General features: G+C 39.3%; 1 protein-coding gene across 2 annotated transcripts in view; it reads left to right on the top strand.

Annotated features, from left to right (window-relative positions):
- The window catches only part of LOC103139398 (protein diaphanous homolog 3), a 154,115-nt gene that overhangs the window by 100,233 nt on the left and 37,580 nt on the right, over nucleotides 1–16,302 (top strand). For both annotated transcript variants that reach the window (XM_016672425.1, XM_007553989.2), the window contains 2 exons: nucleotides 5,316–5,411; nucleotides 6,213–6,275. In XM_016672425.1, the coding sequence (XP_016527911.1) occupies nucleotides 5,316–5,411; nucleotides 6,213–6,275 (159 nt within the window). The remainder of the gene's footprint in view (nucleotides 1–5,315; nucleotides 5,412–6,212; nucleotides 6,276–16,302) is intronic.

Here is a 16,302-nt window from a genome sequence, read left to right as displayed (position 1 = left end):
AAGACCACAGTAGTGTGTCTGCCTTCATTGTACTCAGACATGTTATTTTCTCTCTCCACAACTTTGCCATCTCAGCCCTGTTAACACTGTGTTTTTTTTTTTTTTTTTCTTACTCTTCTCCCCCACCCCACTTTTTTTTGTCCGGCCCACCTCAGTTACACGCTGGTGGTTACAACTCGGTCATTGTCCTGATGATAAGTGCCACGTGCTGTTGAGTGAAGTGGCTGGAGACATTAGTCCTGGACTGAATAGAAAGTAGACAGCGACACACAGACTCTTTGTCCAGACAATAGAAAAACTCCGCCCTGAACTGGCCCTGATTAAATAGATGGTGATTGAAGTTTCACTTCAGACAGGAGGGTAGCTGCAGCTCCTTCTCCCCCTGAGGTGAAGGTCCAGCTTCATCTTGATTTTGCTCCCTTTTTGTATCATTATTTTTAAGTAAACCTATTTTTTCGGTAGATCTGGCCCCTGCCCATCTACACTTACACTAGCACATTAATCTGTATATACTGTATCCCAATACTTTTTTTTTTTTTTTTAATTGAGTTTTCCTTTACACCCTGGACATTTATTTGCTTAGGTGTTAGAGCCTGATATTGGTTTGCAAAAACAAAGTTGTGAACATGAGGTAAACACCATTTATACATCTGTAACAGTTAGAAGGTTGTCTTTTTGGCCACGTTTAAAGCATGTCTCTATCTAAATTGATATCAAATTATGACAGCCTCCATATCAACTCCAAAAAGAAAAAAGAAAAAAAAGAGTTATTCACATCAAAGCACCAATCAGTAGCTTAGCTGTAATGGTTTGAATATCTCTTTTTGCTGATGTCCTTCTCTCTGGCCTCTTTTTTTTTGTCTGAGTTCTCAACATCACGTCCTTTCACAGACTGAAGGGCTGTTTCAAAGCCATTTCACAGCAGCTAGCTTGACTAATACTCTGCTGCCATGTGTCCCTCCACCATTACTACCAATGTGACACGCCTGTGATCTTTCAGTTAGTGAAAATGTGGCATTGAGCATATAAATATGTGTTCTTTTGGTCTTTACCTTTTGTCTGTGTTCTGTGAGGGAGTTTTGTGTCGCAGCCGGTGTGAATTCCTTCTGAGTCGAGTGTAAAATTGGACTGTTTTTACTAGCATATATTCCTAAGGCAGGAGATCTGCGAGGGCTTCGTTTTTCCTCGCCTCCAGAGGCACACAAAACGTTTCATGTTCTTGAAAACTGGAGTCAAACGGAGCTCTGCACAAGAAGGTGCTCACTGCAGGTTGCGATAGATTGATCTGCTCTTTTTTTTTTTTTTGCTTTCTGTGCATGCTGTCTGTATTTTTTTTCGCATGTGTGTGTGTTTCTTGTGGCAAATTTTAAAGCTCAGTGCCTGTGATAAATTGCAGCAGCAGTGGAGACAAATTTGAACGTCGACGAGTGTTTGGTTTGCTCAGGAATTGTAGCTGCCTCTCCACTCAGTGTAATGATGAAGAACTAGGCACGTACCAGCAAAAGGGAGGAGTGTGAGGGCTACAAATGAAAAACACAAAAATGTGCACAGAGGACCAAGCAGACAAGGAAGTGGGTCATTATAAATTTGTGCTGGTGTTTTCACAACTCTGTGTTGGGATTTAGTATAACCACCTCCTAGTACCAAGGGGACATTCTGCCCTCAATACAGAATCTTAAGTATAAAGGAGTGTTGATGTCGAGGGACGGTGTACGTTGGTGGTGATTGACAGGTTTTGTAGGTCTGCTTTGTGCACGACACAAGACGAAACTTTCAGTTTGGAGGCTACATTGTACATTTAGACTTTGGTGGTGATAGCTTACGTCTCATAAAAGATTTAAAGGAGTCAGGGGAGAAGCTTGTAGGCATCTCAGAGGTCAATAACTCACTCCAGTTCTGCCCTCATCAGCCTTGAGCAAACCTGTTACCCTATATCGAAGTAAACACCATAAGTCTCAAATGTGTGTTTGATTTGGAGTCATTTTATTCATGTATAGAGGAAACACTCTTGATGTTGCTTTGTTCTTAACAGATCTAATTCATTTTGAGGAAAGGCCTTAGTAAACAGCTGAAACTATCAAATATTTTAATACTGAGGTACTCCGTTGAATAATTCCTGTACTAATTACATGAACAGATACACACCAGCTTTGTTCAACACATGTGACTTTCTGACTATGTCTTCATCACAACTGTGCCCACTCAAATCTACCTGCACACTTGCATATCCCAGCCTACCTTGTCTTGGGCATTTGTACCTGCTGTTAGGTACAATTTAATCAGAGGCAACATTTTCAATTCAAAAAGCCTTTTTACTACTTAATTATTGAATAAATAGATGCGTGTATATATGTATACATCTGTTGACAAAGCATTTGCAATATAATGTGTAGTTCTAGTGGGGGTTGAGTGAACTCTGATCAGGACGTCGGCTAACATGACCTCATATCTGGTTCTGATTCTCCTGTCTGAACAGCCTTCAGATGTGGCGATCTGGCTTGGTAGCCATGAACGTGTGAATAGAATAAGAGCAGAAAAGATTATTCATAAAACTTAAAGACCACAAATAATAGTATAGTAAAACTCTTAAGATATAAAAAAAAACTCAGTAAGAGTTTCTATCCAGATTTGGGTGAAGTATGGGAAAGCCATCAGGCCACCAGGCTGCTCAACTTGAACCCCACATAACATCTAATTGACTGTACAGCTCTGTTTGGCCACTGACTGTTAATTTACTACTCAACTCCCTTCATCACATCGTAAACATGTCACAGATTGTTCTGTGCTTTTCTGTGCAGTTCTTGGCTTCCCTGTCACTGACTCCTTCATTTTTTGTGAAGAACTTTCATGTGTCCGAACTCATATCTAGTTCTGAAAATATAAACTAAAGACCACCATTTAACTCCAAAACATCTTACCTTGGTATGAGTTTGTTTTAATCATCTTGTTACGATTTGTCCTTCTCTCCGACTCATGCTCCCTGTGCTCTTCTTATCCTTTGTCGTCATGTTTGTTGGTTTAGCTGTTTGTTTGTTTTGTTTTTATTTATTTTATTTTTTTTTGTCATGAACCAAAGCATTATGATGGCAAGGATCAGTCCAGTCCAAACAAAATAAGTCGATTCACACACACCAGACCCCCTTCGGTGGTCAGCAGCTCTGCTCTTCTACCTTGTTGTCTTGTCGTCTTTTTTTAAAGGCAACGCTCTCTGCTTTTCTTCTATTCTGCTGTGTGTTGAAACAGCTTCTGTTGCACACAGCATGGTCCCTGGTGCTTTCAACTCCCGGCTACGATAATAGCAGTTTAAACACATCTTTTTCCTCTTTTTTTTTTTTTTCTCATTTATTGAAGGCTAAAATCGAGGACAGCTTTAATCTAAAATGGGGACTGTCCCCGGAAATCAGGGACATCCGGTCACCCTACTCTACTGCAGATGAGTATAGTTCAGTACCATTTGAGCTGTTTTCAGTTTAGCTCCACAGGGTTCGATGTAGAGTATTGTCTCAGACCCAGCGACTGCTGTTTTCAGAATGGGAGGCTCAAATCTCTTGGATAAATGATTGTTCTGTAAATAAGCTAATTTTGTTTACCGAGGATGTTTGCTTTTTCTTTATATTAGACACAATTTCCATCTGCTTTTATGTTCCTTTTCTCCTTCTCTGGATGACAGTTACCTTGAACAGAAGCATGTTGTGCAACCACAATAACAGTCCCTGAGAAACATGTGACCTTCCCCATGAAGCCAAAAAAGGGCAGCAGAACAGTATGCAGTTGTGTTATGGAAAAGAAAATTGACTCAAGTGATTTTGGCTCGAGAAATTATGTTTTATTCAACCAGTTGAGTCATTTGCAGATTTGTTGCAGTCATACTTTAGTCTTCATTATGTGTGTCTGCAGTCTGTACTGTTCTCATAACATTTAGTGCTCTACAGCAACTTTGATCAACAACTAACATTTCTTATTTTCAATGCCAAAGCCATCTGTTCTGATTCAGACTGACTGACTGTAAATTAGGTTTTAAACAATTTTCCAATATGTGATTCTTTAAACCCTGAAGCAGCAGCAGCAAACAACTACTTATATCTCCGCTTATTGATGTTATTACATGGAGCTTCTCGTTCTCTGCCGTCCTCATATGTCCTGCTCCTAAGCTGTGCTCAAACACCAGTATGCTCTTGGTGAATTACTGACTCCATCCAGCCATCCAGCCAGCCATCCATCCATTTTCTGTACACCCTTGTCCCTAGTGGGGTCAGGAGGGGTGTTGGTGCCTATCTCCAGTGAACGTTTCAGGCGAGAGGCAGGGTACACTCTGGACAGGTCGCCAGTCCATCACAGTGCATACTTTCCATTTACAGAATAATGCAAATTATATATATATATAAAGGTTTATTAGTCTGCTAAGCCAATCAGTTCTTCCATACACATTAAAAAAGCTACTGACTGAAAAAAGAACATGCTTGGCTTATTTTGCTTACCTATTACTGGGTCACATATGGACAAATCCAAGGCTGGGTTAAGCTGTTTGATGTTTAAAGATGAGGTTACCAAAAAATAACCCATGACCTGATTTACTAAACTGGAATCACTTGGGTTAATAATGAAAGCTTACAATTTATTTATGACAATTAATGGTTACACCCTGATCTGGTTGCCAGTCCACCATTTGGCAGCACAAAGAATCAAGTCTAGTTTATTTGTATAGCACGTTCCAACAACAGGGCAATTCAAAGTGCTTTACATGATGACACAGCAGGACTCACTGCGTACTGGGGTGGTAATCCAGCCATTTGATTCAGGTTTGTTAGACCAGGAAGACATCTAAATGTTGCACGGCTGTGGCCCTTGAGGCCTGGATTTGAGAACCACTAGTTTAGTGTGTGGCAATTATGAAGGTGGTCAATTAACCTAAGCAATGTGGTGGTGGGGAGTTGAAGTACCTAGAGAGAACCCACACATTCACACGGACACATTGTTTAAATTCAGTGCATACACCAGTACTTTTAAGTAAATAAATAAACAAAAAAGTGAATATGTGCTGACGTTTTGGCGTTCTCTTTTTCTTGTGGCTTTACTCGGTTCATTGCCGAGGGCCTGTACACCTTTCTTGGATTGCATCATGTAGAAAACCTAGAATTAAAACTTTAACACAGTTTTTTTTTTTTTTTTTTTAAACTTGTTGGTAGTCTTCCGCTGTGTTGTTGCACTCGGCATAGCTACACTTACTACAAAAAACACTGTTGTGCTATGCTGTATGATTTTGTTTTAGAATATCTCTTCTTTTTAACATTCTCTTCCTCCTTTGTCTTTTTCAGAGAATGATGAGACAGGTGTGATGGATAGTTTGCTGGAAGCCCTGCAGTCTGGAGCTGCATTCAGAGAGCGTAGGAAGAGAGCGCCAAGACCCAGAGGTAAGTCTTATATCTCACATTTATCCCCAAATACAGACCATTAAATCTAATACTCCTCTTCTAATTCAGGACGGATGTTAGAAAATCAGTGGTTATAAAGGTCTTTTTTTTCTGTCCTTTTTCCTGTTCATTTTTGGTGGAAAACCACAATGAATGCATCCTGATAGTTTCATAGTTGGACTCTCATTTTCAGTTACATTCAAGATAGACTTAATAGTTCATGTAAAAACTTGTATTTCTTCTTGATTGTTTCTTTTTAGAGAGATTAGGTAACACTTTATTTGAAGGGGGTTGAATAAGACTGTCATGACACTGTCATAAACATGACATAACACCTGTCATGAACATCAATAAGTCTTCATGAATAGTTATGACATTTTTGGCGAGGTTAATAACAAGTTGTCATAACGAAGACATTTTGTCTAGATTAATGTCAAGTTGTCATAATGAAGACATTTTGAATAATGTCAACTTTGTATTAAAAGTGTCATTATTTACCGAATGATGCTTTATGACAACAGTCATAACTATTCATGAAGACTTATTGATGTCCATGACATGTTATGTCATGTTTATGACAGTGTCATAACAGTCTTATTCACCCCCCCTTCAAATAAAGTGTTACCGAGAGATTATATAGATGAACCCTGAGACGTTGCTTTTCTTGTGAGCAAACATTCTAATGTTGAGCTGTAGAATGTGTCTTTTACCACCGGGTTTGTTGCAAAAAAATAAAAATAAATCAACTGTTGTGCTATGCTGTATGCTTAGTCCATTATTTGTCCACTGCCCTCCCTACAGATAACTACCAGCAGACGGTCAGCCCCAGCTCCTTCCGCCAGGTTCTCAGACCCGTTAACTATGGTAAAAAAAAAAAAAATTAAAAAAATTGTGAAAAGAACACTTTCAAAGCTCTGAGCATTCTCAGCTTTCTTCATCTGCCATTGCGAATCTGCATTTAAGCAAGTTTTGCACGTGTCACATTGCAAATTTGTCCTGCTGTAGATATGCCCTGCTTATCTTGTGCTTCACGTCTTTCTTTTTTTTTTTTTTTTTCCTTTTACCTTGCGTACATCTTTCGAGCATTTGAAAGAAAATCGGCCTGAGTGAGTTGGTGGAGCTTGCAAACTGAGAGAGAGAGTGGTGGCAATGAGAGTTGTGTGTGGGCTGCTCTGAACTTTCTCTTGAACGTGGTGCTTTGAGTAAATTGTTTGGTCTTTGAATGCACATTTAATCTTTGGCGTTATTTAAATTGAATATTTTTTTGTCTTGAATTTCTTTTGTGTGTGTGTGTGTGTGTGTGTCTGTGTGCGTGTGTGTGTGTGTGTGTGTGCTGACTTCTGTACAGCTTTGTTTTCAAAACCGAAGAAAGATTGTGACATAAATTAGGTGGAAACTATTCAGGAGAGAAAGCATAGCTAAAATCATACTCTCATATTTAGAGGCTTCATTTCTAAGTGAGTGTATGAGCGTCCATCTTTATTTGGATGTATATATAATTACTTTCCATGAAATCCCTGTATAATAATCATAGTTGTGAACAGATATTGTTTCATGTGTTTTTTCAGACTTCTTTTCTAAAGGGATCATCCACTAAGGTATTTAAAGAATGATCTTGTTACTCTTATTACATCTTATTAGTTGTAATTGGAATCCCAGTGGGCTTGGCGTAAGCACGAATGAATAAAATTATTTGCGCACAATCCGCCCACATCATTGATGGGTGTGATAAAGGGTGTTGCTCTGTTGTTCTGCTAGAGTATATCTGAAATTAGATTGGAAAGGGACACAGGGGAAGGATATATGTGGGGTGGGAGGAAAGTGACGGATAGATGGAGCTGTAACAGTAGAGATGGTGTGAGGAAGATGCAGAAGGCCAGATTTTAAGGGTGAGATTGTGCAGTTGTGTGGGCGAAACAGACTGGACTTGGTCTTGCGAGGATGTGTGTGCGCAAGTGAGAGAGGGACTGTAACAGGGAACGAGCTAGAAATATGTTTTATTAAGAGGAGATTAGAGTAAAAAATACAGTGCCTACTAAAAACGGAGCCCCTGTTCAGAGTCCATGCTGTGAGAAGACCCCATGGTGTGGTGGCAAGGTAAGAAGGTACTAAAAGGTTGCTGACCCAACTGCCCCCTGCTGGCAGCTTCAGACACATCCTTGTTGTCTAAAGCTCAAGGCTTTTGCTTGTCACTGCAGGCATCATACTCACTGCCAGCCTCCCAAAGCAACCACAGCTAATTACTTTTCTCTGCCCAGCCCCAGCACCAGCTCAGCCCTCTCAGTGCCCATTCATCTTAATTTCCCCCTCTCTGCCATCTGCCTCCTAAATAACACTCCTCCTCATTTCCCTACCATCCCATATCCCTGCTGTCTTCTTCTATACTCTCATGGCCAGGCAATGGCCCTACCCATACATAATTGCCTGTTATTGGTATGGAGCCTCTCCGCTGCTGCTCCACGGACCCCCTCCCTCACCCCGTTTCCTTTCTCTCTCCTCTACTCCTACAGAGATTCAGGCCTTAATTGCCCTGGGTTTAGCCACCGGAGTGAGTGAAAGCCGTATGACCCTCTTTGTTTATTTGGGAAGTCATGACGTTTAGTCAGAGGCGCAGGTTTTTTTTCACTTTCATACCACCCAGCCTAGATGTTTTAAATACCCTTTAATAAAAGAGCATTGGCTTTTGCTGCACTCCAGGGAAGCAGGGAGGAGAATTAAGGAGTGAACATCTAAATCAGAAGATATGGCCATGAATGGAGGGGAAGATTTGGTTAAGTAACTCAAGGATTACAAAAGGCCACTCTTTACAACATTAAAATAATTTATTGTTGTTTTTTTTAAATAAGTTATTGTAATCTCTGGCCTGGCTTGTCTTCTGTTCCTCAGTTTCTCTCTCAGCCTCTTTCTTTTCTCTTGTCTCGTCGCCAGACCCACCCTTACAGCAGCTCAGCTCACTTTGACTTGAGCCAGCAGCAAAGGTGTTTTTGGCTGGGCTTGCTGTCTCCGTAAGCACACATATACAAACACAAACGGCCATAAAGGCGCACGGACACACCTGCTGACTTTAGGGGATGAAGGTAAGCAGGCTTTGGGCTGGCTGTGGCCTGGTTTAGGATAAGGCTGTGGGGCTCTGCGGCTCCTGAGCTCTCTAAATTGGATCGGGCTCCACAGAATGATGGATCGATGGTGGTTTGCCACACAGGTGTAAGATCCTTTATTGAATCTATAAAGAAGGCGACGGTTTTTAACTGTCTCCTTTTGAAAACATCTCGTCAGTCCCCACCTGGAATGTCCTGTCACAACCTTTCTGTTTCCCAAGCTGCATGAAAGCGTGTACATGTGGGAGGGAATCAAACAACTACACACCCTGTTGTGTTTGACAGAGAGGAAGAGCTTCCACGACTCTTTAAACAGAGGAAGTCAGAGGACCGCTAAGAACATGTGCTGGCTGTAATAATTTTGCCCTAGACTGATCTTTTATGATGAGTAAGGTCAGGTACACTTCTTTGCTTAAGCGCAATTACCTTAAATGTCTTTAGTGACACCTGACCTAACAATTATTGTATGTGGTCTGACTCTGAACTAGAGCTTGAAATTGATGTAAAGGTCACTTCACAAAGGCCGTGAATCCTGTCACCAGATAGACGAGTTATTTTTCCCTACTTGCAGCTGAAAGCATTAAGATCTTTAGCATAAAAGCAAACCTTTAGTTTTTGTCTTTTTTTTTCTCACAATATATCTGCAGAGTCAACTTTATAACCCTTTTTACTGAATTTATGTCATATACAACGTCACCTTTTTTTTTTTTTCTCAGGTTTGTATTTGATGGAGGACTAAATGGCTTTGGTGTAGATGCAAATAATACTTAAAAAATGGAATAATAAGAGTAATTTTAGACTCAGCCTGCAGTCTAAAATTTCTGGGAAGGAGATGTGCTGCAGAACATTATTAGGATGAATCTGGAAGGAATGTGAAGTTGAACTGAAAGTCATAAAAAGTAGAATTAAGTAAAAGGAATTTGTTTCTTTGCAGCTCTGTGTGTTCTCTTCTTTCACATGTGAAACACTAGAAGTGAGATGCCGAAGCTCCAGAGGAATGCCGTTAGATTCTTTCCTATTTGATTTGGCCTCTTATAGACTGTGATATGTGGAATCCACTGTGGGCTAACTGTATCCTGAAGAATGTGTTTGCGCTTTTTCATTCTTCTTTCACATCCTTGTCTCTCCATATCATTGTCTATTACATAAGATAGCTTTCCTCCAAAGTTCCCAAGTCTAGTCTTTACTTTTTGACTTTGCCTCGTCTTCACTTCATCGGCTCCCTTGCCTTGCTACTTTCCCCCAGACATGACATAAGCAGAAAAGGAGCGGGGTTATTAAATCGTTTCAGTGAGCTCGAAACAAAAAAAAAAAAAAGGAGGAGCAGAGACTCTTTCCTACATTGATCTATTTCAATTGATGCAAGACATCATGGTTTCAAAAGTGTAACTGGAGAAGCTGCTGATTTATCTGCATTTAGTCACAATATATCATTCACACATCACATGCTGCATGTGCGCTTTTCATTACAGTGACAGATTATTGCCAAGCAACTTCTGTTATCAGTGTTCACTTTCTCACATAAATGTTTTAACTTTTGCATATATTCATAGAAAATAGCTATTTAAGCCGTGGTTAAAGTAGATGCACGATCAGCCTTTTTGTGATCAAAACTGATTTCTGGCTTCCTGTGATGCCTGACCTTCTAATTCTGATTTTAATGTATGCGTTTTTTTATTTGTTTGTTTGGGTTTGTTTTTAAAAAAGCTCTGTTTTTCACCTTGTTGGCTATGTGAGTGTATGGCATAATGGATGCTCCACTGTTATAATCGTAAGCAAATGAGTGGGGATTTGTAGAACATTAAGTTCTGTAGCATCTTTGAAGTATGTCACTTTTGATGTGCTTCCAGTTTGAATGGTTTGGTGTTCTGGGATAAGTGTCCTGGAATTAGATTTTTAATTATTTCATGATGAGGTGCATTGTTTTTGCACAATCTCACTGCCTTTGTTTTGTTTTTGTTTTTTTATTTATTTTTTGTATCTTTTTAAGGTTTTTTTTGTTTGTTTGTTTTTTATCTTTTTAAATTTATTTATTTATTTATTTAGTTAGTTATTTAGTTATTTATTAATTTTTACAAAATTAAATGTATAATTTAAATGCTGTGTAAGTGTCCCAAAGTTGTTGGCTATTTTGGCTGACCTAGCCAGACAGTATAGGTCAAACCATCAATTCATGTTCAAGTTTCAGACATTTTGGAATCTTAAGATCAGCGATTCTTTTACCGATAAAAAAGAATCGCGAACGCTCTGTCTGCACCGATGCAGACAGAGCGTTCGCATAGTGTTGCGTGAGATTGAGTAATTCTCCTTTTGTGTCATTGCTGCCATATTCAAGTAGCAGTTTTGTAAATTTTGCAACAGTGTTGCATGTGTGTGGAGCCCGACATCTACAAAACTCATGATGAATTTTCCAGCATCTTAAATAATGCTGTGACCCCCTGACTTTCCTGGTGATCAAGTTGTATATTCTGTAGTGTTGTTTGCCTAAGGCAGTCCATCTTCTGACAGGATTTAAATGTGACACAGAGCTGAAAGGACTATGATGCATAAGAATGGGGGGAAATGTGCTGCAAGTTGTTTGATACAGAAATTAGTTTTGAATCTAATCAAAATGAAAGGAATTTCAAGATTATCCCTATTTGTGAATCATGTCCTTAAACCTTATTGTTTTTTTTTTATTATTAAATTATATGAAGTATATGTTGCTTGTTGATGTGTTATTACACATCAAAATGAGAGTAGGAAAACGTGTTTTGTTTTTTTTTTTTGTTTTTTTTTGCCACATTTCATGCTTATTACCAAAACAGCCTAATCAAGAAAAAAATATCCTTTTACTTTTATGACCTGCTGATCTGAACAAGATGTGGACTATTATTACTTATTATTATCATAAAATGTTTTTTTATGATGGAAAAAAAAAACATTCTGGTTAATATTCTGAAAGTTCTGTGTTGTCGTTTTTTTTTATAGTTTTTACAGCAGTATTTGTGATTGTATGATTTTCACTCTAGTGACAGCCTCATAATCAATCACCAAAAACCAGAGCAGTGGATTTTTAAACACTTTTTATCATCACTTTTATTATTATTGCAACAAACGGTGAAATTTTACGGTCATATTGCTTCCCCCTAATTGAAACATCTCTATTTTTAAACCTGTGAGGAGAGAATGTCAACGCTGATTTCCGGGTCAAAGCAATATCTGCGTTTTTGCCTCGGACACGTGTCCGCCTCTCTGTACTCATGTAAAGAGTCATCTGGCCACTCCGAGTCTCAGAATCAGCACTGTTGAATGCTGCTTTAGATGTTTAATTTCCCTTGTACTCAAAGGTACATGCAGATGGCCACATGTACTTTGACACGCCTTTGTCTCTGTCTGTCCATTTGAAAGGCTACAGTTGGTGTGTGCTGGTTTGAGCCTGTGCACACATACAGTGAACAGATGGAGCAAGAGGGCACCTTAACAAAGTGGCTTGTGTAATTAGATCTAGCCTGTGCTGTGTGACTTATGGAATAATAATTGAAGGCTGTAAAAAAGCAAAACTGAAAGATTTGTCTAACTTTTTTTTATTTTGGTTTTGATGTGAACTCTCTTGCTGCATGGTGACGCAGATACATTTGGACATGGGACATTATACTACAGTCTGGTCTGTCGGCTCTGTGGATTTATGTTAAGTAATCTACCACCATCCACTCACACAGGCCCTCCTCTCGTACCTTTAAATTTACAACAGCTAAATTGGTAAATATATATAGTGTATCTGAAAGGACACCATATGCCGTGTGCGATTTGGATTATGGTTTTCTATTTCCCACATCATTCTCGACGTGGCCGTAATGGTGTTTGCCTCTTTTGCTGCTTTTAAAATCAAGGAAAAATCTCTTCTTACTTGCTTGGCTGATGTGCAATTTGTCTCTAACTTTCAGAAGTGTTTTTTTGATGCATATATGGAACCTTTCTGCCAACATGAAGTTGTGTTAACAATAATCATGTCAGCATAACCCTTTGTATGTGCTACCTGAGTTAATTGTTCAGCTTTCACAATGGTAGAAAATGAGAAAGTGAATTAGTATGCTATATATTCTCATATTCCGTTGACTTGTTGAAGAGCTTAGTGTAAAGGAGAGCAGAGCTGACACACATGCGTGCAGAAATCACCATCCATTCACCACACTTAAAAAAAAAAAAAGTAAAAAAAAAAGACGATGGCAAACACCTCAGCACTCTGGTCCCTCTCTCTGTGCTGTACGTCCTGCGTTTTTAGCCGGAGTCCTAAGCCGATCAGGCTCCTCAGATATCCACTTTTAGCTGGATTATGAGGAAGCCTGGCTGTAATAAGGGCTGTGAGTCGTGAAATAGAAAGTGGTGTTCAGCATGTTGAGCCAAGGACCCTAATCAGTCCATTCACACCAGCTCAGGCCCCGAGTCGCAGGTGAAGCTGCTAATGTGGGATTTCTATTCAGCACTCTTCTGATATCCCCTCACATTCTTTCTTATTTTCTAAATGCAATGATAAAACCATGTGCCGCATGACAACATCCAGAAAAGAGAAGGCGATTTATTATGTTAAATCACACATCTGTTTTGTGTCCAACTTTTTATCACCTATATTTTTTTAGAAGTTTTCCACGATTCAGATTTTTTTTTTTCCTTCCTTTCTCTCTCTCGCTTTCTGTATTCCTCTTTCACAGAAACCTGTTATTTACACTGATTGAGACTAGGCTCTTATGCAGTGCTCTAGTTAATAATGCAGTGAGAAATGAAGTCATTTTCACCATGGCTTTGTGCTAATTAAATTTTACAGCAGTCTTATCGCTCCAGCCACACACACATTTCTGGTCCTCCCACATTTGCTAGTGCCAGCAGCTATGTCACATAGCCGTCAGGGAGAGAAGTAACGAGGGAGATAATTATATGAACTTATGTTGTTTTGGGCGGGAAGAGAGCATTATCATACCTTTACATCTTGGCTCACTCTAAGGGGAGCTGGCAGGTCTCTGGTCAGACCTTTGGTAAGATTGTGAAATGCTAAGTAAACATTTTTTTTCTATCAAATTCAACATTTCTTTTATTTGTTTGGATTCTGAGAAAACCTGTTCTCTGTTATTGTTCTTCAGACTGCAGTCTTATATGGTTAAAATGTGGACCTTGGCAGAAATACACGTTTTTCTGTTTTCATGTGATATGATTGTTTCTACTCAACTGTTGTAACTTAAAAGAATAAAAGCACAGGCACAATTTCATCAAGGGTAATTTAAAAAAAAAATAAAGAAAAGGTAAAGTGTGATTGAAAATTGGATTTACCTTCCCTCAATAATTTATTTAGCGAGCTGTGTCTAGTGCGCCATTTTCACACAGAAGTAGAAACAGATATCAAGGCTCCGTCTGCAGTTGATTCCCTGGACCACTTCAGACTGTGCTGATAATCACGTTCTTCCAAACTGCCTCATCTCTGCGTCGCTCTCTCTGGCAGTCATTTCTGCTGCCACTCCAACAGCCGTGTCTCTTCACTGGGGCAGAAGCTCTTAGTGCAGCAACGGGAAATTGAACGCCGACAGAACGAGGAGGCCAGCCCTTAGGCAGCAAGATCTGTTTGATGCAGGATTCTCTCAGAGAGTGCGGTTTTGGCTTTCCTGATTTGCAGCGATGCCACCCCTTTTATGTCCATGCGCTCCCTCGTTCACACATTTGACTGTGTTCAGCTACATGCACAGACTGGTACTTGTGCACACATACACACACTCACGCGCACACACACACGCACACACTGAGCCTTGAAGGACAGGGCCATGTATGCGCTTCTGGCCTCTGGGCTAAAGAGCTTCATTAGTCTGGCACTAGCTTTGATTAGATTCCTCAGGGGTGCAAATTAGCAAAACAAGTTGAAGTGATCCTCTGAAGCAATGCTCTGAGATTTCTGCTGATATCTGAACTCTTTATATTACAGTTTTTGCACCATCTAAGTTTTACCTTAAAATCAAAGTAATGTAAAATAATCATATTATTTTCAGCCTTATCCAAAAAAGCTTTAGATCATTTAATACAGTGAAGAAACAGTCTGTGTCCTTTGTGGTGGTGGCATGTCTTGATCTCATGATCTCACTAAATGGGAGAATAGACCTGTTCTTCATTCACGTGGTCTTTACAGACATTGTGATCCGTCTATCAGATTCTTGTTGCATCGTTGAAAACGATACAATGGGAGACTAAAGGACTTCTGAACCATGCACGGAAGAATCAAGACAACACTCCAGGCATGCTTTTGATGAGGGCGTAACATGATGTAAAGCTCAGAAAAGTAGATTTTACCAATAATGCCCCTTTAAAACTTCCAAAAAAAGATGTTTATAATCATTTCATAGCTTTTAAGCTCTGAAACTAGATTAAAAAAGGTTTTACTTGAGAAAAGGTTTGTGATGATCCACAGATTTTTCTTAACTGGAGCCAATGAGTTGTCTCATAGGAACTATAACTGCATTCACATGCTGAAGCAGCTGCAGAAGTGCGTCTGCTTTATTCAAACTTAAAATCTGTGAGCGATCAAAAATCCTGGGCATTTGAGATTGCTTTTATCTGTATCTCAGGACATAAAATATTCTAACTTTACTGGTCTCTTTAACAGACATTGGTGAGGTCGTTACTCTTCCTCCATCTCGGTAGAAACTCAGAAAGAGGAAATTCATGCTTTAATTGGATATTTTCACTAGGATAGTTACGGAGAAGTAAAAACTGGGAGAAGACTGAAATAAAATTCTGGAGCTATTCATGCATCCTTCTATTGTCTATGCTCAATTGTCCTTGCGGGGTCACGGGAGATCGATGCATTTTCACAGTACACCCTGGAAAGGTTGTCAGTCTGGGCATATTCAGCAGGGCGAAATGTTTGACATCGGCACTTTACAAACCACCACCTCTAGTTCAAAGTCCATCCCAAAAAAAATCCTCCCTACAAAGGCTGTTTTCTGAACACATTCCTGTGCAGTTTTTTGTTTGTTTTTTTTTTTTTTTGCCTTGGTTCCTGTATTGTAAAGCTGCGGGGAGAAGCACAATCCCAGACAATTTCTGAAAAGATTCTTGCACTGGAAACACATCTCGTGTTGCTCATCTGTTCTTAAATGTTTTTTAGATTGAATGATTATATATTTTTGTTTGTTTGGATGTATTAGCTGACGTCTTGTTGTTAGTCTGGTTTTATCGCAGATTCTGTAGATCAGGTCGTAATTAGGTATTGGTGTCAAGTTGAACTCAGCCTTCAGATAATTGTGTTTAGCCATAGTTAATTCACTACATAACAAAGAAGCAATTCCATTTTTCACTTAAGGCCAGATGGATTTTCACACCTAGAAGACAGATTTTGTATTTTTTTTCTTTTTGCCCTTGTCTTTGTCTTTGAAATTTAAGAGAGTAACAAACGGATAAAATCTAAAATAGGGCAAATACCTTTTCACAGCTCTAAAAAAACAAAAAAAAAAGGAAAAACACCTCGTTTTGGAATGTTTTTGATGCTTTTACTTTGTTTAAATGTGTTTTAGTTAGATTGTTCAATCTGCTTGTAACAAGGGTTGCCTTGTTTTTGTGTACCTGCTAATATGTATGTAACATTATTTAGTCAGTAGCACCTGGGTGTGAATGGGTTAATTTATCTGTCAGGACATTAATGTGTGGAGTTGTAGCTTGTGGATGTGCATGGTGTGAGACTGTTTTTCATTCAGGTGAGCTGCTGCCTTTTCTGTAATAGCCATACTTGACATTTCTCTCTCCTGCAGCCTGTGGAGACTAGCACATGCTTTCCA

This window comes from Poecilia formosa, unplaced genomic scaffold, assembly GCF_000485575.1.
Source record: "Poecilia formosa unplaced genomic scaffold, Poecilia_formosa-5.1.2 Scaffold60, whole genome shotgun sequence".
Classification (NCBI taxonomy): domain Eukaryota; kingdom Metazoa; phylum Chordata; class Actinopteri; order Cyprinodontiformes; family Poeciliidae; genus Poecilia; species Poecilia formosa.
Note: the sequence above shows the minus strand (reverse complement) of the source record. Positions and strands in the feature narration are given on the sequence as shown.